The 26,089-nt window shown below is 43.2% G+C and overlaps 1 protein-coding gene across 1 annotated transcript; it reads right to left on the bottom strand.

The window, feature by feature from the left end:
* Positions 1-1,084: 1,084 nt before the first annotated feature.
* Positions 1,085-26,089, bottom strand: uqcrc1 (ubiquinol-cytochrome c reductase core protein 1). Its single transcript, XM_084317790.1, has 13 exons — positions 25,985-26,089; positions 22,806-22,946; positions 21,144-21,230; positions 20,025-20,154; positions 15,780-15,978; positions 14,868-14,947; positions 14,625-14,740; positions 11,931-12,074; positions 10,078-10,238; positions 6,154-6,239; positions 4,626-4,714; positions 4,445-4,520; positions 1,085-1,728 (listed from the first exon to the last, which is right to left on the bottom strand). Exons 1-13 carry the CDS (start codon positions 26,045-26,047, stop codon positions 1,664-1,666), a joined length of 1,437 nt encoding a protein of 478 aa, XP_084173916.1. The 5' UTR covers positions 26,048-26,089; the 3' UTR covers positions 1,085-1,663.

The following is a 26,089-nucleotide window of genomic DNA, read 5'->3' as shown; positions in this document are numbered from 1 at the left end:
GCCGGAGACTGTCACATGCTTTCCTCCGACGCATGTGCAGCCAGCCGGCAGCCAGCCTGGCCGCTCAGATTCTCACTGGGAGAGTGTAACGTGTGGGAGGTCGCACTACCTCTCTCCAGATCCTACCCTCGCTGAGCAGGCGCCCCGACCGAACTGTAGGGGTCGCTGTCCACAACGCCCAGGACCCACCCGCCAGCTTTCACCACCCCCTAATACTGCCAATTGTATTAGTGTGAACGGCCAGCCAAGCTGGTGACAACGCCGGGAGCTGGGCTCGAACCCAGCATCTCCGGCGTTGGTGACGAACGCAATCTCCGCTACGCCCATGATTGTCCATAGTTAACTGTGATTAATTGCATACTACTGGGCTCCCAGTCCCACTTAGAATAGATTTCAAAATCCTCCTCCTCACCTTCAAGGCACTATCGGGTGCAGCAGCCCTATACATCACAGAGCTCATCACCCCCTACGCAGCACCCAGGTCACTAAGATCCTCCAACCAGGCTCGGCTCGGCTCGGCTGGTCTCGGCTGACTGTACTGCACAGCACTTTGGTTGGCCCTCGAGCTTTTAAATGTGCTCTATAAATAAATTACTTGACTTGACTTAATTGCACATTTTCTGTTCAAAATGTACCTCAAAATGTGTGTTTATTAGATCAAATAAATAAATAAATTACAAATATTGTCCAGAAAAACAAAGCATCCAGGAAAAAATAAATATGTTGCAAATAACATAGCAAAGCCCAATAGGCAACAACAGATTGACCTGCTGTTAAAATGTAACATTACTCAGTAATATGAGTACCGGTACTAACATGATGTAGAGCCCAACTTTACTATATATTTTTTTTTAATAAAGGTTCACTAAAACATTCAGTTTTTTTTTCAGGTGAGGTGGCCGCGCGCAATTATCCTGAGTATCAAGTCTGGTTCGAATTAACGAGAGTGAATCAGCGTTCGAGGAACAGGGAAAGCCTGGATTCAAACATCGGGTTAATTGAATCTGGATAATGGCACTTTTGATCGACTTAGTTGAACCAGGTACAGGGAATAGGGCCCAGCATGAATCAACACACCAAAACACTAATATTATTTTCTTTTATTCATTTCTTTTTAATTCGTTGGAATGAGAGCTTCCGTTATGTACAATAAAAGGACAGGAACAAAACATTACAGCAACTTATAAATATACTTCTCGCTTCATGACTTGTACAGTGTCCTAATTTGACTGCAGATGGATTGCTTCATATGATTCAAACCCCCCCTCCCTCCCTCTCTCTCCCCCACTCCGCCTGTAAAAAAGACAGTAGCGGCTGCATGTCGAGTTGCTCAGCGACGAGAACGAGGCCCTGTGTGACACAATCAAGAGGTACTCATTGGTAACAACTCCACCCTAACCTACAGTGAGCCGACGCACTCTGGAGAACGTGCACAGCCTGGCTCTCCCTCTCGCAACCACGATAAAAGTAGTGAGGGGGAAGGTGGCGAGATAGATGGAGAGGTGGAGATGGACGGGAGGAGGGGGAGGATGGATGGCCGGCGGTGCCGTTAGGCCTATAGGACGCAGGAGTGGTCCTCAGGGTCTTCACTCTTGCGGTAAGAGGGAGGAAGGAGGAGAGGAGCGGACACGGCACACACGGGGAGCAGGGTTGAGTGGAGACCTCAGAACCTCAGCCAGTACATGGCGCTGCGCACTCTGTTGTAGTCAGGCAGCTGCTCCACGGGGCCTGTGCAGAGAGGGGAGGGGAGGGGGTGAGTAAAGGGACATGGCAACATCATGGTTAGTTACACCAAGGAAAAGCCAAGGAACAAGGACACAGAGTGTCATAGATGTGAAGCATTCTCCAACAGAGTGAACCGGTCTCAAGATAAAATGCCATGCCAGTGAACTGCCACTAGGGGCAGAGTAGCTAAGTCACTAATGGGCCTTTCACACCGGCCAGGCTCCGTGCTGGAGCCGGTTCACGAACGTAATCTCGAAACGGCCGGCACGTTCACACCGGGATTAATTGGTTCGCAACGTGAAAAATTGGTGCTCAGTTGGAACCGAAATGTTTTCGTTTTTTCCTCGCGAACCGTGACATCATCAGTGGGCATGTCATATTCTAAGACAAGCGTAAACGGGGGAAAGTAGAGAGTCGGCATTGCACTCAATCGATCCATTCAACAGGAAGCGATTTGCGACTGATCTCAAAACGAGATTAGATTCAAATGTATTGTTATGATACAGCACAAGTACAATACACCATCCAACCAGAGTGGATAAAGAAATGCTCCAGAAATGAATATGTGTAGGGAAAGGCTTAGCGAGTCAGCCCGCGCGAGCGCACAGACAAATACATACACGCACTGTATACGATTGAAATGAATCGTTCCAGCAAAGTAGGCTTCTATTATTCAAATTACTTGTTTTAATGGGTATCATAGTAGTAAGTCCTACATATTAGCATGACATGTGATTTATTAATGCCAATACTGGACGACAAGCGCAATTGGCTCTTGACAATTGTAAACTATGGATTAGTCGGTCACAGTTAACGTTGGACCGTTAGCTCAACTGGTTAGTGCGGCTGCCTGTGGATCCAATGGTCCCAGGTTCAAATCTCTTGGTTACACAACTTTTTAATTAACATTAATTCATTTATCCACTCTGGTTGGATGGTGTATTGTGCTGTATAATGACAATACATTTGAATCTAATCTCATTTTGAAATCGCTACCTGTTGAGTGGATCACAACCAGATATGAACACGACAGTGGCGAAATGTGCCGTATATAAAACAGCTTCGGAGGTAGGCATCGCACCATGCTGATCCACTCAACAGGTAGTGATCTCAAGATGAGATCCAATTCAAATGTATTGTCATTATACAGCACAAGTACAATACACCATCCAACCAGAGTGGATAAATGAATGAACGTTACAAAAAAAAATAAAGAATTGTAACCGAGAGATTTGAACCTGGGACGATAGGATCCACAGGCAGCCGCACTAATCCGTTGAGCTAAACGGTCCGACGTTAACTGTGACGGACTAATCCGTCACAGTTAACCAATTGCGCTTGTCATCCAGTATGGGCATTAATAAATCAGATGCCATGCTAATATGTCATGTTCTACAGTAAGACTTACTACTATGATACCCATTAAAACAAGTAACTCGAATAATAGAAGCCTACTTTGCTGGAACGATTCATTTCAAACATACAGTATACAGTGCGTGTGTGTGTGCTCGCTCGCTAAGCCTTTCTCCACGCATTATGTTTACCTCCGCCTGAGTGACGTCCCCCCGTTGATGACTGAGACGGTGGAACGTTGGTTCTGCTTAAATAGGTGTAAACGCGGGCTGGTTAGCCACAGAGCACCAAGGTTCAGAGGCTCCAGAATACTGTATTCAGATTCCGAGTGTTATGGACCATATTTATTGTAATGTATAATATAACTCAACCCTCATCTGCACCTTTGATGACACTTTACTTGCTCATATTCAGAGTTAATTATATTGTTTACACTGCTTATTCTCATCTTTACTAGTTTTATTGCCTATATTTATGTCTGCTACCATTACCCTGCCCATAGCTGTACCCCCCCCCCCTTTTCTGATAATATAATTATTATATATAATAATATTAGAGTTCATCGTTAAAGGTTAGTCAGCCATAGCAGATTCAGATTATTTTTATTTAAATGTACATACATTCAGAAAAGCGTGAGATGCTTTACAACAACATATATTATATCTATAACACTAACCTAAATAAGCTATAAATAAAATTAACTAAAACTACAAGCTAAACTATAAACTAAACATAATACACAACATATATTCTAGCTATACAAACTACAAATATAAACTATAACCTAAATAAGCTATAAATTAACTATAAACTAAGACTATAAGCTAAACTATAAACTAAACATAATACACAACGTATTCCATCTATACAAACTATACAATACAAGGTATATGTTAGCAACTGTAACTAAAATGGTCCGTTCTTTCAAAAAGGGAATGTGCATAATGCTTCTCAGGTGTCAATCAAAATAAAAAGGTGTTCAGCACCATGTTCCTGAGTCGGAGCACAGGTGACTTAGTGAAGCGGAGACTACAGTAGAACTGAAGCAGAGACTACAGTAGAACTCATGATTTAGTGAAGCGGAGACTACAGTAGAACTCATGACTTAGTGAAGCGGAGACTACAGTAGAACTGCAGCGGAGACTACAGTAGAACTGCAGCGGAGACTACAGTAGAACTGAAGCGGAGACTACAGTAGAACTGCAGCGGAGACTACAGTAGAACTGAAGGGGAGACTACAGTAGAACTGCAGCGGAGACTACAGTAGAACTGCAGCGGAGACTACAGTAGAACTGAAGCGGAGACTACAGTAGAACTGCAGCGGAGACTACAGTAGAACTGAAGGGGAGACTACAGTAGAACTCACCGACGGCAGCTATAGCGGGACACTTGTCGTAGATGTATTTGGAGCAAACATCACGCACCACTCTGGGCGTCACGGCCTGGATGGAAGAGGAGAAGAGGCAATGTGAGAAATGTGTGCCATCTGTGTCCGTGTACCAGATATTAAGAGTTCAGGCGAGCGGGTATTCGGGACTTGAACTCACGTCAATGCGGGCGTCCCACTCTGCCAGAGGGATGCGGCGTCCGTAGTTCAGGATGTGTCTGCCGATGTCGTCGCAGATAGGCGTCGTTCCTGAGAGAAGAAACGGAACAGAGTGTTGACTTGTGTCTCAAAACTCATCAACCACTATGTAATAATGGGCCTCGGGTATCAATCTGTTCCCATGTTGTCCACGCAATATATTTGTGTGCAAAACGTGATGTGGTCAGCAGATACCTTGTGTTTTCTAAGGATACTGGATGGACAGTAGCCTATTGATTGTACAATAACTCATTAACCGTAATGATTGTAATTAACTTGATTCGTCAAGTGATTTTGTTTTCAGATAAATTAGTTGGAAGACATTTGAAGATTGTGTTTGAAGGTGTACTTGGTTATGTATCTCGGGACTAATGATGAAGTGGTTGATATATCCAAAGACTGAAAAAAAGATATAATGTAAAATAAATTAAAAGAAATAAGGGGTAGGACCTGATAAGCAACATGCTTTTCGGACAAGAGACTGTTTTGTATATTATTTTATCTTTGTATTTTTTCATAATTTTATAGTGTTTGAAATAATCCATTCATTCCTTCAGCTGTACTAAAACCTTAATACACATTTATTCATATATATACATCATATTCATATCAGCAGTTTCCTTAAAATATCCCTTATGTTAGTGGGTAGATACTTGTCCATGTGATGAGAATTAATGTAACACACCCACTTTATAATCATGAATGGAATAATACATTTAAAACTGCCATTATTAGTTGACAGTTTCAGTTTTTGTGACATGCATTTAAGTGCATCACTGCGCCGTGTTACAGCAGGACAGAGGCAACCTGGAGCCCCGTCTGAGAGGTGGGTCTCTTTCCTACAGGGCTGGTTACATTCAGGTCTACTGAGAGGTGGATCTCTTTCCTACAGGGCTGGTTACATTCAGGTCTACTGAGAGGTGGATCTCTTTCCTACAGGGCTGGTTACATTCAGGTCTACTGAGAGGTGGATCTCTTTCCTACAGGGCTGGTTACATTCAGGTCTACTGAGAGGTGGATCTCTTTCCTACAGGGCTGGTTACATTCAGGTCTACTGAGAGGTGGATCTCTTTCCTACAGGGCTGGTTACATTCAGGTCTACTGAGAGGTGGATCTCTTTCCTACAGGGCTGGTTACATTCAGGTCTACTGAGAGGTGGATCTCTTTCCTACAGGGCTGGTTACATTCAGGTCTACTGAGAGGTGGATCTCTTTCCTACAGGGCTGGTTACATTCAGGTCTACTGAGAGGTGGATCTCTTTCCTACAGGGCTGGTTACATTCAGGTCTACTGTGCAGGCCTCAATATAAACCACACTCAAAAACATGTACCTGCTTTCATAAACAGACATGATGGGGACCATAAATAGAAAGGCAGAGGGGAGAGAGAGAGTTTCTGAAGAGTAAATAGCCTAACAATGTTCTTTTCTTATGTTCCTCTAGACTAGAGAACTATAACATTATTCTGATCAGTTCAGTCGTGTGTGCGTACCATTGAGCTGTCCCACCAGGCTGGCTTTCAAAGCATTCTTGCCCCTGGTGATGTCACTCTCTGTTATGGAGGTACACAGGTTCATCCTGCAGTTAACAGAGAGATGGGATAAATAGTTTACACACAGTCTAACAATCATGCCCCTTTTCCACTGCATGGTACCTACTCAACTCTACTTTTCGGTTTTCAATTACCAAAGTAGGTGGTACCAGGTACTTTTTGGGTACTTTTTTAGTCCCTGCTCTGTCGAGGTTCCAAGCGGGTAGAAGTGGTACCAGAAAAGTCACGTGAAACACTGCAGACCACTGATTGGTCAGAAGAGAGACGCGTCACTCGTTGGAGCGTCTCCACAAAAACAGAAAGCCGCCATCTTTAATGTCTCGCGTAGGATTTCATTATGTTTGCAGCAGGCACAAGTGCAATAAACAAAAAAGGATACAGTCACCGTGTATTCCGCCTCATTTATTGATGAAACAAAACCGACATCAACACAATTTGCCACCGAGCGGAGAGTTTAGTCTCACAAAAAGATCGCTGACTTGTTAAGCTTGTTGTTAGGTGCTAATGTTGTGCTAGCGTTTTAGCATGGCTATCGTACATAGCGTGATCAATATAACTCGCTATTGATTGTTTGTACTAGTAACGTTAATGCTAGTAGAATAGATACAACGTGAGGTAATCACCATCCATTTTAAACCGGTTATTACTTAATGCTAACGTTAGCAGATAGACGCGAGACTGGTAACGTTACAGCTTGTTGTTAGCCTAATGCTAACGTTAACGTTAGCAGATAGACACGAGAGCCTAGGTAACGTTAAAGCTTGTAGAATAGACACAATGAGGGGTAACGTTAGCAGAATAGACAACGAGAGTCTCGTTAATGTTGTTATTGATTGATTGAAAACTGTGTTTTACTCTGGCTTGTGCCTAGCTCACGGACATAGCTATGCTGGAGCTCTCACAGAGCTATGCTGGAGCTGCTGTACACCAGCGGCCCCGCCTCCCCACACGGAGACAAACTGAGTACTTAGTACCTGCAGTGGAAAAGGAACGAAGTACCAGGTACCTAAAGCGAGAGTAGAGTAGGGTAGAGTCAAGTAGGTACCATGCAGTGGAAAAGGAGCAAAATGATCTAAATGATCTGAATGAAATCGCCTTTGTAAAACAAACACATAAACCACACTATCGTTCCCTATACAGTCTAATGAAACATCAAAGTTGTTCCATTTGAATAGTAATACAGGGTAAAACAGGGTAACCGTCGGTAGTGTGATAGTAAAGGGTTAACCTTCTGTAGTGTGGCAGTGAAAGGGTTAACCTTCTGTGTATTGTCGCAGTGAAAGGGTTAACCGTTTGGTAGTGCGGCGGTGAAAGGGTTAATCCATTATGGACATGTTCTTCAAGTGCGGTACTGCTATCCTTATGTCACACGGTTAGTTGCCTTTCTGACACCACCTACTGAATACCCAAAGTAGGAGACGAGTCATGACGTTTTTTTTTATGTCTGTAAATGCCGTGTAGTGTGGATGCATACTGTACATGAGTAGGGTGAGTAACCTAGGCTACATGCCATTACTGCTTTTTATCCATTGACTCATTATTTTTAAATAATATAACACCCACCAGTTACTATGACATTGTTTATTTGTATCATTGTTTGCCTGTAACAAAAAGGTTAAAAACAGGGAAAAAAATGTACTTTGTGGCTTAATATATATATACTGTTTTTTATACTACCAGCCAGAGAGATCTTTTACCGGCCAAAATATTAGAAACAGCTTTTTAGTATATCTCCATGTGTTATTATATGTATTATCTCTCCACTCCGTTGACTCATCATTGTAGCCCTATTAATCTGGGCCCTGTTCCTCGTAGTTAGCCGGATAATTTTCAGGATAACTTGACATAAGCCAGATCTTTCGGTTCCCCGACGTGCGATTGTCTAAATCACTATGGCAACAGATCAGAAAGTTTGAACCTGGTCCAGCGCAGGGTTTAGTTCAGTTAGCTGGATAACCTGGCTACGCCCTCGTAAAAAGAAATGCCAGCTCCCTTCCTCACAGTCTAGATCCCATTATACCATTCTGAATTATGTTTTTGTGCTTAGTTTTTCTAGAGGGGGCTTTTGAAATGTGAAATAATAGACCTAAAATGCTGATAATAAATCATATTCAGCCTATGGATTTACTTTGTCCTAAATAATGCACGTCATATAAACGGCGTTCGTGAGTCGCAACACACACTATGTGGTTATTTTAATAATGGAGCATTGCAAATGTGAATCCTGCGGGGATATTTTTAATGAATAAAACCCATCGGGCGTTTGGCTCTGATTAGTTTCATATTCTCCACTGTGAATGTATTTGCTTAACGGAGCGCCCGGATTGTGTTTCATTCAAGCATAAATTGAAGCGTCTTTATGCGTGGATTGTGGATGTGAATTACGATGAATCTGAATATGTGGATTGTTGAATTGTATCACTGTCACTCACACGTTATTGTGATTTGTAACTGGGATTAAAATGTCTGAGGAGATGCGCTGTTTGATGGATTTGATGACGTGGACGTGACTTGAGAAAATGAATGAGCAATTGCAAGCCTTTGACGTTTTGATGAATGAATTTGAGAAAATGCATTCATCTGTTCAAGCACCGTTATCTGATGATGAACAAGAGGGTGATTAACATGACTGGTGTCACTGGTATAAACCAAAGATGAATCAATTCAATGCATGTATGGATGATGTCCGAAACAGATTAAAACCTGATTAATAGTGAAACTGTATAGCCTCCAAGCCTCTCCGACACGTTATTTCGGGGGTCGCGCCTTGAAAACTTTGGGAACCATGTATTTATATAGTACATGATACCTAAATACATAGATATCCTCATAAGTATCTATTAATTCGTATCAATTAGATACTCTTTGGGCTTGTTTTTATCTACTTATTCTGAAAGAGTTGAACTAATTATTTTCGCTAGCAAGATCTCATTCGATTATTCATTCCATTAAGCCTACTGCCAGCAGGCACGCTTAAAGAAATATAATCTGATTGATTGGGGTAATGAGGGACTTAAAATTAGCCTATAGATTATGCATTTAACTTGTCAGCAAGGCTATTGAGCCATACTGTATTGTACCCATTCTGCAATCTGTTAATAAAGTTTTAAATCAATCAATCAATCAATGCCGTTAGAAAATCAGGATTTCTGCAATCGACACCTGCTGTCTTTTCAGGTGAGGCGCGCAATTATCCTGAGTATCAAGTCTGGTTTGAATTAACGAGACTGAATCAGCGTGCGAGGAACAGGGAAAGCCTGGATTCAAACATCGGGTTAATTTAATCTGGCTAATGGGACTTTTGATCGATTTAGTTGAACCAGGTACGGGGAATAGGGCCCTGGTCACATCTTTGTTGATAAACATGACTAGGCAAGCCTAGTAAAGCCAGACCCGACCGTGACCCTCACGCATGTGGGTTTTAACAGCCGTCCAGCCAAGGACAATCGCTCTTGTAGGTCAGCCCTCCGGGGTCCAGCAAAGATTATGAGACGTTTTTAAATCCCTTCCTTATTCAATTGGAGGCGCCTAGTGTTGGTGCCACCTCAATCACGTTGTTGGTTTGCAGGAGTTAACAGAGTAACTCGTTTTTTTAGATTATATATTAGATTAGATTTAGATTATTGAGTTATTAGATTATATATTGTAACAATTTATTGTAGGGCAAATATAACAGGGCATACATACCCTCATCTCGCACCTTGTTGCCCATATGCACAATACATGTAGTTAATTATATTGATTTGTTATATTGTTTACACTGCTTTTTTACTACCTGTGCCTCCCCTCCCCTCTCCCCCATGCTGTTATGATGCCTGAATTTCCCCAAGGGGATCAATAAAGGAATATCTTATCTTAACTGACCATGCGTTCTGCGACCAGTGCATCATGTCTTCAATGTGGTGTTTGTCGGCCACAAAGTAGATTCCCATCAGGCCTGTGTCGCTGTAGGAGGAGTGGAAGGCCTGGAAGCTGTGGCACAGGTTCTCCTCTGCGGCCAGGCGAGCCAGACGACTGCTCAGGTGCTGCACCACACACACACACACACACACATTTAGATTCAGTTATGGAGGGTTTCTAAAATAAAAATTTAAAAAGACAATATATTCTATTGAACTATCAACATTTTCTTGGGGAAAACGTTTGTACTTCAGCTATTTGTTATTGTCAACTTTCCTCATTGAAGCCAAGGGGTATGATTAGCCCCAAGGTAATGAGCTAGCGGTGCCAAATGGTTTGAATGAGGGACACTGATAAGAAAGGCCATCAGGCTGCTCAATGTGGACTCACATTAATAATAATGTATTTGTTAGTTAAAACATGGAAAATCGAATACAAATGAGTTTAGGAGTTTTGGTAGAGGACTTGATGTTTTCTGGCCAGGAGAATTGGGTCAAGCTCCCAGAGTTTCTAGTCAGATCCCCTTATAAACGTATCTGACACAAAGAAAGGGGGTGGGGGAAGGGATTGACCAGAATGATAATCATTCAAGGGTACTACGACTATGCTTGCACCTCATGGTACCAAAGCACCTCAAAGGCACTAAAAACAAGAATACAAACATCACAAAACAAACTGGTCAGACTACTGCTTGACCTTACTCCTAAAACCCACCTCACCCCTGCCCATTTTGACATCCTAGGATGGCTTAGAGTAGACGACAGAGTACAGCAGCTTGCAATGGGCCTGGTCTACAAGATACACTACACCACTAAGATACCCATGTAGTATGAACATGTCGAAATACTTCCCAAAGGTCAATGAATTCCACGACCACAACACCAGAGGGAGTTGCACAAATCATGTTCGGCTTAAAAACATTTCGCAATTATGCCACAACAATGTGGAACGCCCTACCCACAGCCGTAAAATAATGTGAATCCCTACCCACCTTCAAAATCCCCCTCGAAGAGCACCTATGGGAGGCTGCAATTCGAAACTGGCCCCCGTAAATGTCCATAACCCCCCCCACCCCCCTCCTAATGTACAGTTTCCTCCCCCTCAAATGTATATAGTTTCTGTTAGGATCTCTGTTAAACAGTACTGTATATCTTGTATGTCATAAATGTAACAGTATTGTATATCTGTATGTCATAATATATATCTGTATGTTGTGTATGTCATAAATATCATTATGAATTGAAAATGGGGGACCCTGATGTAAACAAGACGAAAGTCTCTCTCTGGTCTGCATCCCCTTATTGAGCCGTACTGTATGTACCCATTCTGCAATCTGTTAATACAATTTTCAATCATCAATGATAGGTGTAAGTAGGGATGTTCGATATTATCGGCCTACCGATATTGGCATAGAAATGTGATATCGGAAAATATCGGTATCGTTTTTTTTTACATTTATTTAACCTTTATTTACCCAGGCAAGCAAATAAGAACAAATTATTATTTTATTTATTGTCAAAGTATGCATAATGTTGTTAATTACACGACGAGATATGTAATGTTAATTACCTGAAATTATTCAGTTTTTTGGGGGGGGGGGGGGAACCCTGCATATATCGGTATCGGTTGATATCGGTATCGGAAATTAAGAGTTATCGGTAAAAAAGCCAATATCGAGCATCCCTAGGTGTAAGGGGTTAGGGGCACCGGAAGGAGGAGTTATCAAAATGAATAAAATAAGGGTACGGGACAGGGACAGGGGGTGTTAACCAGGGGGTGGCCATGAAAGGAATTTTCCACAATATCATTCTACCAACCTTTCCACCGCCGTAGGTGATGTCATAGCTGCCGATGGCGGCGTTGGCCACCATGAGAGGGACGATGTCAGGGCTGGCAGCGTTGGCTCCCTCCACGGCGATAGCAATGTGTGCCAAGGGGATGTCATCGTCACGCATACGGATCTGAAGGGTGGGAGGTGGAATATGAAAAGAAACAAAATGTTAATGATGTCAGCAGCGTTACTCGTAAAACATAGCTACAATGAGATTTTAAGCCGTACCAATAGGGAGGGACATATAGAAAGTATACCGTAGTCAGCCTTTTTGCACAATGCAGCAGTATTCCAAATAAATAGTTTATAATTGAGACTGATGAGTAAGAATAAGAATAGAATTTTTTTTTGTATCCACTTTTTCTCCTTATTTTCCTATTTTTCTCCCATCCCAATTTCGCCTCGCCAATTCTCCCTTCAATTCTCCCCTCCCCTGTCTTGAACGTTGCTAAACTATGCCTCCCACTGGCCGGCTGCAGTGAGGACCAAGCCTTGCATCACGTGTCCCCTCCGGTACACGAGGAGGCAGCTGTCGCATCTTTTCACCTGAACAGCGCAATCTCTCAGTGGTGAGGAGTAACGCGTGGGAGGCTCACGCTGCCCCCGATACTTCCCGATTCTGCTGTACAGGCGCACCAACCGACCTGTAGGAGTCGCTGTCCACAACGTCCAATCCCCACCCACCAGCTTTCCCACCCCTAACACTGCCAATTGTGTTAGTATGAACGACCAGCCAAGCTGGTAGCAACGCCGAGAGCTGGGCTCGAACCCAGCATATCCTGCGTTAGTGGCGAGCGCCTTGCCCACTGCGCCACTTAGCCACCCAAGAATAGACATCTTGAATGAAAGTCACACCATGACTTTTGTTCTTTTTAAAGTTTGTAAATATATATAAAGAAAAAAGATTATATAACAATAACTATTAACTACACTAAATAATAATAATACTGTGTATAACCCTGAAGCCCAATCTCTTCTCTTTCGTTCTCTCACATAGGCCACGTTTGAGACATTGCTTTGACTTGCATTCATTCCCTAGAGACCCTAAACTTGACCATAACCACCACATGGCGAACCCTAAAGTTAACCTAATCCTAACCTTAACCACTGATGCAAAGATCTGCTTTTCCCCAAATCAACTGGTTTGTAGTCTGAAATGGGTCTTTTAGCCTAAGTCAGTCAACCCCACACACACAGGGCTGCACAATTCTTGCTAAATCACGATTTTTCTCTCTAAGAATTGAGATCACGATTCTCTCACACAATTCTTATTTTGTCATTATTTAAAAGAGTACATTTTCTATTATTATTTTTTTAATTAACACTTTAACCGCCGAAAACGCCGGAACTCATCATTCCCCGCCATGCTCATTCCGCCGAGGACGCCTTAACTCGTCTTTGATGTCAATATTTCAAAAATCTGTCATCGAAATCATATTTCCTTTCCGGGGACCTGAGACACAAGTGTGATCTCCTCTCAACTCTCTAGCGGTTCAAGAGCGCCATCTGGTGGCCGATCGGCAGATCGCCAACCGGATATTAACCTTTGAACCAGTAGTACTCATGCAAATGTGGTCCGGCCACTCTATAGCTCCTGCGACTCCATCTTGAAACACTGGATAATAGATCGCTCGCCCTAACTCAATAAACAACGTTATTTGGACGTATATACTATTATACAACCTGGAAATGGATCGGGCATTTCTACATCCCATAATCGAAAACAGTCTACTCCACGCTGATCGTCCAACGGCGCGAGGAACATACGGTAAGATTCAGCGTTATATTCTAACGTGTTCAATATAAACTGCTATGATGAACATATGACCCACTCTGGATGAATCATCTAACGTTGCCCACGGAATTATAAACGATCCCCCGCCCATCCGGTCATCATCAGATCATACGTAGTAACTTCTAGAAGTACGTCCAGTTGAAATTTTTCATCTCGCGCCGATCGCTACCAAACTGTATTTCATCATCAATATAATGCATTTAGGGCTATAAATCACGTTCTGAAGAAAGCTGCAGAAAACGATAAAAACATACTTATACTTTAGACCATATTTTAGTATGAATATGTGAATGAAAAAGTTTAACGTTGCTACACCCTGAACAATACATATAGGACATTGAATGGGCCATAATAATGGCAATGTAGCAATAGAATTTAAAAAGTTATAGCCCTGCAAAGAAGGGGAACTTCTCCATAGACAAATAGAGCTGGCGAGGGATGGTAAATTATGAATTTAACCCATGGCGATCAAAGTGTTCATATTTTCTTTAAGTAATTAGATAAAAAGATTTAGTCATAATTTTGAAATGAGATCGCATGGGTCTATGAATCGAGATCGCGATTTTTTTCCGATTAATCGTGCAGCTCTCACACCACACACACACAACCTTTTTTTTTTTTTTACTTCATTTTTTAGCGTTTATCGCTTTTTCTGGTCAAGCATGACCGACAGAAACAGGTTGAATGGGATATAGATCAGGGGAAGACACTGAGAAAATACGGCGAGTCCGGGAGTCGAACTCGTGTACCCCATATCCGTGACGAGCACGGTTGTCCCAGACGCCGAAATAGCGCCGAGATACGCGGTGATCTACGGGAGCTCCCCACCACACACACACAACCTTAACCACCACACACACACACACACACACACACACGTCTCACCTCACTGCCGGTGAAGCGACAGGGTGACAGCACAGGGACGGCATCGTCCTCGTATTCAAAAGACACGCCGCTGAAGTGGGTCTTGGCCAACGCCACCAGCTCCTCGTGGTTCACGCCTACACGGGACAGAGAAGACACTCGGTACAACTGCTCACAAGCTCACGCCACAGAAGATGACCGTTGACGACCGTGAACCGGGTCTTGTGAATGATGGACGTGGTCCTCAGGAAGAGCAGTACGTACCACCTGCAGCAGCCAGCACCATGCGGGGAGCCTTGTAGTGGCTGCCGATGTACTCTACCAGGTCCTGACGGGTCAGAGTCCTGAGGGAACACACACACGGTAAATTAACTGCATTTATATAACAGCTTTTATCCAAAGCACTTTACAATTTATGCCTCGCATTCACCCATTCACTCACATTCACACACAGACGGCGGAGGCGACCATGCAAGGTGCCAACCTGCTCATCGGGAGCAGTTAGGGGTTAAGTGTCTTGCTCAAGGACACTTCGACACGCTTCCGATTACCAGACGACCGCTCTACCTCCTGAGCCACTGTCGCCCCCAACAGCAACCATCCCTGTATGATGGTTATGTGTCTTGTTACTGAACAACAGGAACGATCTAGGGCCGTCTTAAGTACTTCGAAGCTTCGTTCCATGGGCATGGGAAAATAAAATTTGAATATATTAAAAAAATAAATTAAAAAAATATCAAATTTTTTTCTTTTTGCAAAATGAACTCTGCCTCTCTTTGTTAATTACAACTAGCAATGCTGTTTGTTATTTAAGATGAGGTCGGACTCTGCACTGACAGATTTGTGTTCATTGTGCTGCTTTTATAAAGCCTCAAATGACGGCTTACAATATTTCATGAAAGCAAAGTGTTTCGTTTGTCTAAGATTTAAAAACGTTTAAACTTTACAGTACTGACAAAGTTGAACAAAGTGCTGTACAAGTCCCACAACATAAAAAAAAGTATATATATATACATTTTATATATATATATATAATATATATATATATATCTCGAACCTTCAAATTAAAATAGAATCTCGGCCCGAAGCTTCGAATGCCAAAACAAAATTCGAAAGTCAGCCCTAGAACAATCACATACGTTTCCCCTCCTCCTCCAGAGCCGTGGGTCTTCCTACCTGGCATTGCTGGAGGGTCCCAGGGCGCTGTGTCCCAGCGGGGTTCCCTGGAAGGCGGTGGCGTGAAGCAGGTCCAGACACACGTCCTGCAGGCTGCCGCCCACCTCCTCCAGCTCCCTCAGCACCACCCCCCTCTGCTGCTCCAGATCCGCCTCACTCAGAGAGCTGCTCTGCACCACCTCCGACAGCAACTCCACGGCTGGGGGGGAGACAGAGGACATCAACCAGAGGACACACAGAGGACATCAACCAGAGGACATCAACCAGAGAGGACATCAACCAGAGGACACACAGAGAGGACTTCAACCAGAGGACACACAGAGAGGACATCAACCAGAGGACACACAGAGAGGACATCAACCAGAGGACACACAGAGAGGACATCAACCAGAGGACACACAGAGAGGACATCAACCAGAGGACACACTGAGGACATCAACCAGAGGACACACAGAGGAGACATCAACCAGAGGACATCAACCAGAGGACACACACAGCGAGGACATCAACCAGAGGACATCAACCAGAGGACATCAACCAGAGGACACACACAGAGAGGACATCAACCAGAGGACATCAACCAGAGGACACACACACACAGAGGACATCAACCAGAGGACACACTGAGGACATCAACCAGAGGACACACTGAGGACATCAACCAGAGGACATCAACCAGAGGACACACTGAGGACATCAACCAGAGGACACACACAGAGAGGACATCAACCAGAGGACATCAACCAGAGGACACACTGAGGACATCAACCAGAGGACACACACAGAGAGGACATCAACCAGAGGACACACACAGAGAGGACATCAACCAGAGGACATCAACCAGAGGACATCAACCAGAGGACATCAATCAGAGGACATCAATCAGAGGACACACTGAGGACATCAACCAGAGGACATCAACCAGAGGACACACTGAGGACATCAACCAGAGGACACACTGAGGACATCAACCAGAGGACATCAACCAGAGGACACACACAGAGAGGACATCAACCAGAGGACATCAACCGGAGGACATCAACCAGAGGACACACACAGAGAGGACATCAACCAGAGGACACACACAGAGGACACACACAGAGAGGACATCAACCAGAGGACACACACAGAGAGGACATCAACCAGAGGACACACACAGAGAGGACATCAACCAGAGGACACACACAGAGGACACACACAGAGAGGACATCAACCAGAGGACACACACAGAGGACACACACAGAGAGGACATCAACAAGAGGACATCAACCAGAGGACACACACAGAGAGACCGAAGGAAACGGCTGACAGTGAGCATTAGGAATGTCTGGAGCTCAAAAGTGGACAACGCTTTGTGTGTCCAAATACATAACATGTTGGCTTGCTGAGTAATTATATTCCCCCTCTGCTTGATGTGCATTTATGATCAGCATGTTTTGGTTTGATAATTGACTTGGCAGAACAACCGAACGACACACGCCAACCTGTGGCCAAATCCCTCAGGCATGAATATTCATAACACAGAAAGACTGAGGAGATTCATTATTGTGCAAAACAGTAGAACAAGGTCCCGTCCACTTGCCGTCCAAGAGCTCATTCACAAGCAGGAACAGATGTGAGTGTGCTCAAAGTTTGATTTGAGCAGCACCATGCATTGATTCCCTCACTTAGATAGAGAACCTACAACCCTAATTGCATATTGCCTCTTTAACACACTGACCACACTGGATTATTATGATCTATAAATGATGTCCGCAAGGTAAAACTTTTTTACCATTACCATCTGCAATAAAAACATGTTTTATCTAATAAGATAATGTTTCAGTCTGTTCACCTAATTCCAATCATTTCTATTGCAGTAAAATGAGATTGTCAAGCAAAAAAAAAAAACATTATTATTATTTAATTACGATACTTGGCGCCAGTGTATCGATAACGTGTCACAAGAGGCAGTACGACAATATATCGCAGTATCGATATTTTTTTGTCCCCCGTCACTGAGCAGCTCTCCAGTAGCTAATAGGGGTGGGAATCACCAGTTTCATCACAATACGATACAATATCGATTCTTTGGACAACGATACGATATTTGGCGATATCACACAGTCTGCCGCGATTCGATTCAGGTGACTGCGATCGATATGAGACGATATCATATGCCAATTTAACACAATCAGTAACATTTAGATCAACTCAAAAAAGGCAACGGAAATATCATTTGACATTTTATTTTTGAGCTCTTCCAGACATTTAAATGAAAAACAATCTATTGTTTTTAATACAAATAGACCTCCTGTTCACTGTAAAGTGCCACGTTTTGATATATTCAGCTTTAAACTTGAAATAACTAAGTTCCATTTTTTGGAACTCACAACACACAATCTAAAACCCCTCCCTACCCTCTCCAAAAGCGTTCCTACAACAATTTTTTTTTATGTTGCATGATCATAATTTTTCATGTTTTACATATATAATTTTTGTTTTGCATATATATATTTGTTTTGTAAGGTTTTAAATTAGTACACTCATTTGAGTAGTGGAAAAGGGGTAGGATTAAATAAGGGTATACTTCTTCCTACTCCTTTTCAAACCTGTAAATTGAGTTATGTTTTGCTTAATTATTATAATTTTCTTTTTTCTAGAGATCACTGATTTGTTTTGATTTTATATTGTTTGTATTTACATGTTCGAAATAAAGATTTCAAATAAAAAATCGAATCAAATCATGTATACATTTATCATGTATTAAAATGTTTATGTTTAAATATCAACATTATCTGGCCATCCTCAGTAAATACTATCAAACTCCTGACCTCATGATCTGGTCGGGACGTGAACGGGCGCACGCACACACACACAGAAAGGGAGAATGGCTGTTCCCTAAGCCTAATGCATGCACAGAGAAGAAAATGGTATGCATCTGCTTGTCTAACTCCAGGGTAGATGGCAAATAAGCTAATTTCCCCAAAAGTTGGCGTGTTCCTTTAAACGTAGAGAGGGACGCGTCTATACTTTCCGTAGCCGCATTTCTGGCAGGCGTTTCTGGTCATGTGACATGTGCGCCCAATAGCGTGACGAGCTGTGTCTTTGCCCATTTCCACGTCAAACAGCCTGCAAACTACCTGGCGTTCTATCGCCATGCTCTAAGACAAACTCTAACCTTAACCAACTTCGAAAGAGTGCCTAAGCTTAACCGTCGAAAGAACTTGCCTAACCTTAACCAACTTCGAAGATTGCCTAAGCTTAACCAGTGTAGAAACTGTCGTCGGCCAATCAGAGAGCGTCTGCCAGAAATGCGGCTACCTTTGGTAGAAATGCGAGAGGGACAGAGGGGCTCAGCCCCCCCCCCCCCTTCCTCACTAATGGAACTCTGCTGTTTTCTCTGTACCTCTGAGCAGGGTTAGCTTAGCTTAGTTTGCAGCTAACGTTAGTTTAGTTTTTTCCCGCGACGTAGGCATACAGGAATGGCGAGGATGCCATGTTTGGACCCGTTGCGAAAAGCAGGGACTTATTTCGGGTCGCAAAATGTGACCAAATAGGCACACTCTGGAGCCCTGCTGTAATGTCTTCACACACGGGCGTTTCACATGCGGCAGTTGTTCTGCCAGATGGTTTGTTTTCACATCTCATGTGATGATCTTGTGCTAATCCATAAGAGTAAGAGTATAGATATGAACCGATCTTTTTATGTTGCATCGATCCTATTGGATAATTGATAATTAGATCGATGTATCGTCCCACCACTAGTAGGTAACCGTCTCACCTTTGGGCAGGTCTGAGGCCAGTCTTCATGTAATAGGTAACTATAATCTGACTTTTGGGCAGGTCTGAGGCCAGTCTTCATGTAATAGGTAACTATAATCTCACCTATGGGCAGGTCTGAGACCAGAGTCTTCATGTAATAGGTAACTATAATCTCACCTTTGGGCAGGTCTGAGGCCAGGGTCTTCATGTAATAGGTAACTATAATCTCACCTATGGGCAGGTCTGAGGCCAGAGTCTTCATGTAATAGGTAACTATAATCTCACCTTTGGGCAGGTCTGAGGCCAGGGTCTTCATGTAATAGGTAACTATAATATCACCTTTGGGCAGGTCTGAGGCCAGGGTCTTTATATAATAGGTAACTATAATCTCACCTTTGGGCAGGTCTGAGGCCAGAGTCTTCATGTAATAGGTAACTATAATCTCACCTTTGGGCAGGTCTGAGGCCAGGGTCTTCATGTAATAGGTAACTATAATCTCACCTTTGGGCAGGTCTGAGGCCAGGGTCTTCATGTAGTAAGCGGTGTGCTCCCTGGAGGTGTAGGCGCTCAAGTGAGCCCCCATGGACTCCACCTGCTGCTCCAGGGCCGTCTGAGGGTAGTTCTTGGTGCCCTACAGGGGAAGGGAAGTGAGGCGGAGGATGAGAGGAAGGAAGGCACAGAGCTTCAGTGTCGTTGTTCACAGGTGCTCCATTTTCAAGGACATTTTAATGACGTACATATAATTATATGTATATGAAAGACAGGGATAAAGCCCTCAACTAATGTTCCTCTTTCAAGTCTCACTTAAAAATAAATGTCTTATCTGTGACATCAGCCCTCAGATGCTAAGACACTATGCCCAATTGATTTAGAATACATACAAAACACAGTATGTGACTTTATTAAATCTTACCAGGCTACAATAACTGAGATAAAAAGGAATCTGTCAGAAAGAACTTGTTATTTTTGACAACATAACACAGGCTTTTTACTAAGTGCATCATCACTGCATACCTTAAAAACAGGCCTAGACCGGAGCTATATCCAAATGTAGCCATCCTTTTTTCCCCTTATGAATTACATTGACCATTATAGTGCTACAAATAGCACAGACCAATTAACAACATGCTACATTATTATTATATTATGAATTCTGTGCTGTGCCTTTACACACATTATGGATTCAAATAAGGACTATAAAGACTACTTCAAATTAGGAAAAGTATATACTCAAATTGACACACGCAAACAAAGAGGCATATTTCAAACCGACCCCATGAGCCACAAACTTGAAACATTTGCAGGGAAAACAAGTTTGCAAGCACATACATTTTAGCGAGCTAACCAAATGCATAATGTTGGCTAAAGAATTCAGCACGATGTGAACGCCAACGCTAAAAACAGTTGGGAAGCCATGAGGTGCAGCATTGATGTAGAAGAAAGTAAACGCTAGTTAGGCCTCCCAGCCAACAGCGACTAATGTTTGCATTCTAAGGATAAATTAAACTTAGATTTCTTGGGTTTTTAGCTACAATTCCATCGTAACAATCGCAACTGCATTCAAATAAGTCAACAGTGTTTTACTCTTGAATATCAACCAGCCAGACTTGATGAGTGTACCTTGAAAGCCATGTGCTCCAGGAAGAATCCTGCTCCGTTGTTCTTCTCAGTCTCATAGCGGCTACCGGAGCTGATCCACAGTCCCACCTGGCACACAGACAGAAGGGGTTAGAGGTCATGACTCATGGCTTCATGTATAATAGTGTGGAGGTCGGTCAAAAGGCCAGAAAAGGGCAGGAAACAATCAACCACATTCACACAGTGGCCATTTTGCTCTTATGTCATCCTCAGGTTGGGATTCCTGGGTGGGAACAGGGTGGAAAACAATCCAGAACCTGAGCATGACATAAGAGCTAAATGGCCACCGTGTGAATATGGTTAACGACGAGGGAATAAAGGTAAGAAAACACAAAATATTGATATTCCCAAAAGGTCCCCCGTCACATGACAACTTACTACTCAATTCAGCATCACCACCTAATAAACTGCTGCTGACACCCACTACACTCTCCTCCACAGGGGCAACCTTACAGTATATCTCAATGCCAATACTGATGTACTAAATGTATATTTGGATTGTGGCATCTACTGTACGTAGGGCTGGGTTAAAAAAATATACTTTCCAATTTTAATTGATCATTTGAATAAACCGACATCGATTAATACAATTCCTGATCAAAAACACCCATCATGTAGCGACGATCCTGATGTCCTGGTAGGCGCTTGGCTGGGTGCGGGAAATCCTCGTCTTTGACGCGCAATTATAATAAACATAATGTCCAGTCGGTGTCACTTGCCTTTGGGTGAAGTTCCCATTTGATTGAAATATTTAGCGTAATACATGGTTGCTGAGCCAAACAATAGCGGAGCCTCCAACAGTGTGTCTAATGTGTCTAGTAAAAAGTCAAGCAGAAGAAGCTGTGCCAGTAGTAGAGCATCAGGTTCTAGTACTGCATCTGCACGCTTAAAGGCAATGACAGAGAAAGCAGCTTTAATGGAGCTTGTTGTACTGTATAACCTGCTGTCTATCGCTTGTTGTACTGTCCCTGTACTGTATGTATAACCTGTCGTCCATCGCTTGTTGTACCATCCCTGTGCACTGGATGAGGTCCAGTTGACATTGTACCATGTGAGTCTATATCATACAAATTCATTAATAAAGGGGAAAAAAAGGAAAAATCCACCAAAAGATACTCTTACACTGTTAGAAACACATTACGGGAATTACTTTCTGATTAAATGTTGTAATGTAATGTACCTTTTTTGTAAAAAGGCTTCTGCTATAAAACTGTTCGGTAGCCATGGTTGCAGTATGATGCGATATCGGGTAATAGTTTTTTAGCAAGTTCCCTGCAGATAACAGCAAAACACAAGATCAGTCTGCTAAATAGGCCCAGAAATGTTAGGTACATCACCAGTTGCTTTTTCTTTATACAATTTTTTTTTTTCAATTTTGGAAGTGTTTTAGGGTGAACTGTTCCTTTAAGTTATCTATATGTCTTTGTGCACCAAGACAAATTCCCACCCGGTCATTGTATTTAGCAAAAAGAATGCCTCCTACTCTGACGTAGTGACAAGGTGAGGCAGAGTGTCCAGGCCCCTTTGGAAACGACCGCCTTATCTTGAGGGCATCGTTTCACAGAAGTGAGTAAGAGTGTGAGAGTGAGAGTGAGAGTGAGAGTGAGAGTGAGAGTGAGAGTGAGAGAGAGATGAAGCTCTTACGGTGCAGGTGGCGTGCCCGGTCTCCTCAGAGGCGATCCTCAGCCCATTGTCGAGGGCAGTGAGGCGTGTTTCGGGGGCTCCCAGAAGGCTCTGGGCGTAGCTGACAGAGGACTGGCTCCGCCTCAGAGCCAGCAGGATGGGCTGCAGGGGGCGGCAAACAGAGAGAGAGACGTCACTGGGGTTGTTTTACTACAGAATAACTTCACAGGCTTCGTAAAGTCTTTTCTCTTATCACATCATTATTAGCCTGCTCTCTTACATAAAACACCTGCTGTTCCGAATTTCATCAGTGTTTCGGTATCGGATATTTTTGGACATGATGAGTTCATTGAGTGAGTGTACAAATTAAATCTACATGTTAAAATAATAGCTCTACACTCCCAACAGTCATTAATGATATAGAGTGGTTGATCAGTAACATGGGTCTCCCAGTCCCTCCACTCTGCAATGAACACAAAATAAATTTTCTGGTATCCTTTCCCACTTTATCCAATCAGGAGAGGGAGAGAGAGAATTCCACACTGCAAAAATAAGAAATAAATTTTTTTTTAAGCAAATATGTCTTTGAAACAAGTAAAATAATAGACTACTGCAGTAAGCAAATTTGGCTTAGCAATTTAAAGGAGACATGTCTTGCTATTCCTTTCACTATTTGGGCAACTTTACACAATTCCTGTGAGTCTATGGAACACATCTGTAAAGTTTTTCTCAAAAAAATTCATTGTTTTGTATTTCTAATCAAGTACTCTAAGGGCTGCCGCTTGTGTCCATAGCGGAAGTTTTTTTCAAGGCAGACCGCTTTGAAAAAAGAAAAAAGAAAGCTCAGAGCGTTTTCCTGAGGCTTGTGACTGCAGCGACTCCGCCCCTTCCTCAATGAGTTACCTTGATGAGCGCGCTCCTTTCCAAAAGTTTAACTAATTTCAACTTTATGCGCCGAGCGCGCTCCGCCCAAAAACGCTGCCGCCGAGAGCTCATAAACGCAAGGTGCGGCGCTGGGAAGAGGAGCGCGCCTGTCGCGTCTCCAGCATAGAAATGAATGACAGAAAGGAGCTGACAACTCATAAAACGTCCGCTATGGACACAAGCCCTAAAGCAGCATTTTTCCACTTCAAGATTTCAAGCTGTTTTGGGCTGGGCTCTGCCAATAAGTGCTTTGAGTGACAGTCACCCACAGTCTGCACTGGCAGACAGAGAGAGAGATAGAGATTGAGGCCAGGGGGATACTAATTCATTTCGCCGGAGGGGGCATAATCCCATGGGACAATGCATTGGTAACTTGTTTCAAATGACAATATATACCCCTGTGAATATTATTGCACAGATCTGAATATGCGCAAGCAATGATATTTTGACAGTGATATGCAAGTGCTCCCGACTGCGGGGGAGAAGCTCCTGCCCCGCACGCGCATTTGAGTGTGTGTGTAAAGGGTCCGTGTCTCTCCCTCTCTATCTCCCTCTCGTTCTTTGCCGTCTGTCTGCACCCGCGCACGCCAAACCCGTTTGAGGAAGTGTCAGTATTTCCACTCGCTCTGTTGTTGAGCGAATTGTTGATTGTGGGCGGTGACTACAACCAGTGCCTTACTCACGTCAGCAAAACTGTCAAATCAGAATGTCTTAGTTCAGTGAGGGAGGATCTTGTGAAGTCAAGACTAGACTGATGAGCAAAAATGAGAATTAGAGACACAGACCCCATTGATACAAACCCCCATTGCTAGAAAACAATGCTAAACACTGGAAAAGGCAATTGATAAGACAGGGGACCTTTAATGAAATAAGTAAAAATATTCTAGGGTTCTCTCTCCTGATTGGATAAAGTGTGTAATTCTCTGCATTTGACCCATCCTAACTATTTAGGAACAGCGGGCAGCCGCATGTAGTGCAGCGCCCGGGGATCAACTCCAGCTGTAATGCCAGTGCCTTGGTCAAGGGACCAACTCCAGTTTTGCCAGTGTACCTTGCTCAAGGGCAATGGCAGGAAAAAACCTAGCATGTCTTATGGTATGGGAGGAAATGCATGCAAACATGGGGAGAACATGCAAACTCCAGACAGAAAGATCTTCTTGCTGTAAAGCGACACTGTGCCACCTTGCCACACCCCAGATGAAAACTTGACAACACTACTGTAAAACTAATTTGAGAATAAAAAAACTAAAACAGCACCAAATTATGTTGCACATAATCACACATCCAAAAACTCCTAAATGAATATATTATTTTGAATATGGCCACCAGTGATGTCGTAGGGGAAACCATGAAATTATGTAGATGAAAAATTACAATACATTCATAGTCTTATAGGAGCCGCTACTAGGAGCTGTAATTAACACAACACAATGATTCAATGTCACCGATAACATCACTGGTGGCCATTATAGCCCATGTCGGGATTCGGGACTAGTCCCGAAAGGGGCTAGTCAAGTGGCTGGCCATATTCAAACTAATTTACTCCAAAACTAAATGAATGCTTGCTGTTACAATAACGTTGACCATGACCCAGACCAGATGACCAGTCAACACAAAGTAGTAACGAGACTAGACCGTAGTCGTGTCGCCAGTGCCAAACTGCGACATTCTAAAGTCGTAAGAGTGTTATATTTTAGCTGAAGCCCAAGCCAATGAATGCACCCTGACGTTGCATTACAAACGCTACATACTATTACCCAATAATCTGGCTAACGTTAACGTGATGTCGTTTTATTAAAATATGACAATGTTATATCAAAGGTTAAAGTGAAGAAGAGTGACAGCAGCCGGCTTGACAGCCAGGCTAACGTTAGCCAGCTAGCTTTAGCTAGGAGGGCAAGTGAGGACAACACTGGCTAAGGTTGCTAAGAATGACCTTGTTGTAAGTGATGATGAGGGCGATTCAAATGAGAATCAGTTACTTTGGGTGAATCGTGCAGATGATGGGTGCTGGAAACCAGCTACCCTTCACAAGATAACACATTGCCTAAAAGTTGACCTTGCGTTCAAACAGGCTCGCTCGCTAAGCGAAGCTAACTTCCCAGCAGATCAGACGTCACTAGACGCTGTGCTCTGTTAGCTATAACGTTGGCAAGTGTTCACGACACTTCGATCAGCTTTGCCGGTGTTTTACAAAGACGGATCTTGACCCGTAGCCTACAACTGTTTTCTCATTCTATGACTAAACAACATCGGAAATCATTTTGACAACTTACGCTGCGGTTTTCAGCAAGGGCTCGACCCACGGTGCTCCCGACGCGGCACACGGACGCTGCCATTTTTCTTTGGCAAATAATACACACACAGGCACAGGGACGGGT

This window comes from Notolepis coatsorum (genome assembly GCF_963971535.1).
Source record: "Notolepis coatsorum genome assembly, chromosome: 6".
Lineage (NCBI taxonomy): Eukaryota > Metazoa > Chordata > Actinopteri > Aulopiformes > Paralepididae > Notolepis > Notolepis coatsorum.
The sequence above is the reverse complement of the archived record's forward strand: the minus strand, read 5'-3'. Positions and strand labels throughout refer to the sequence as shown.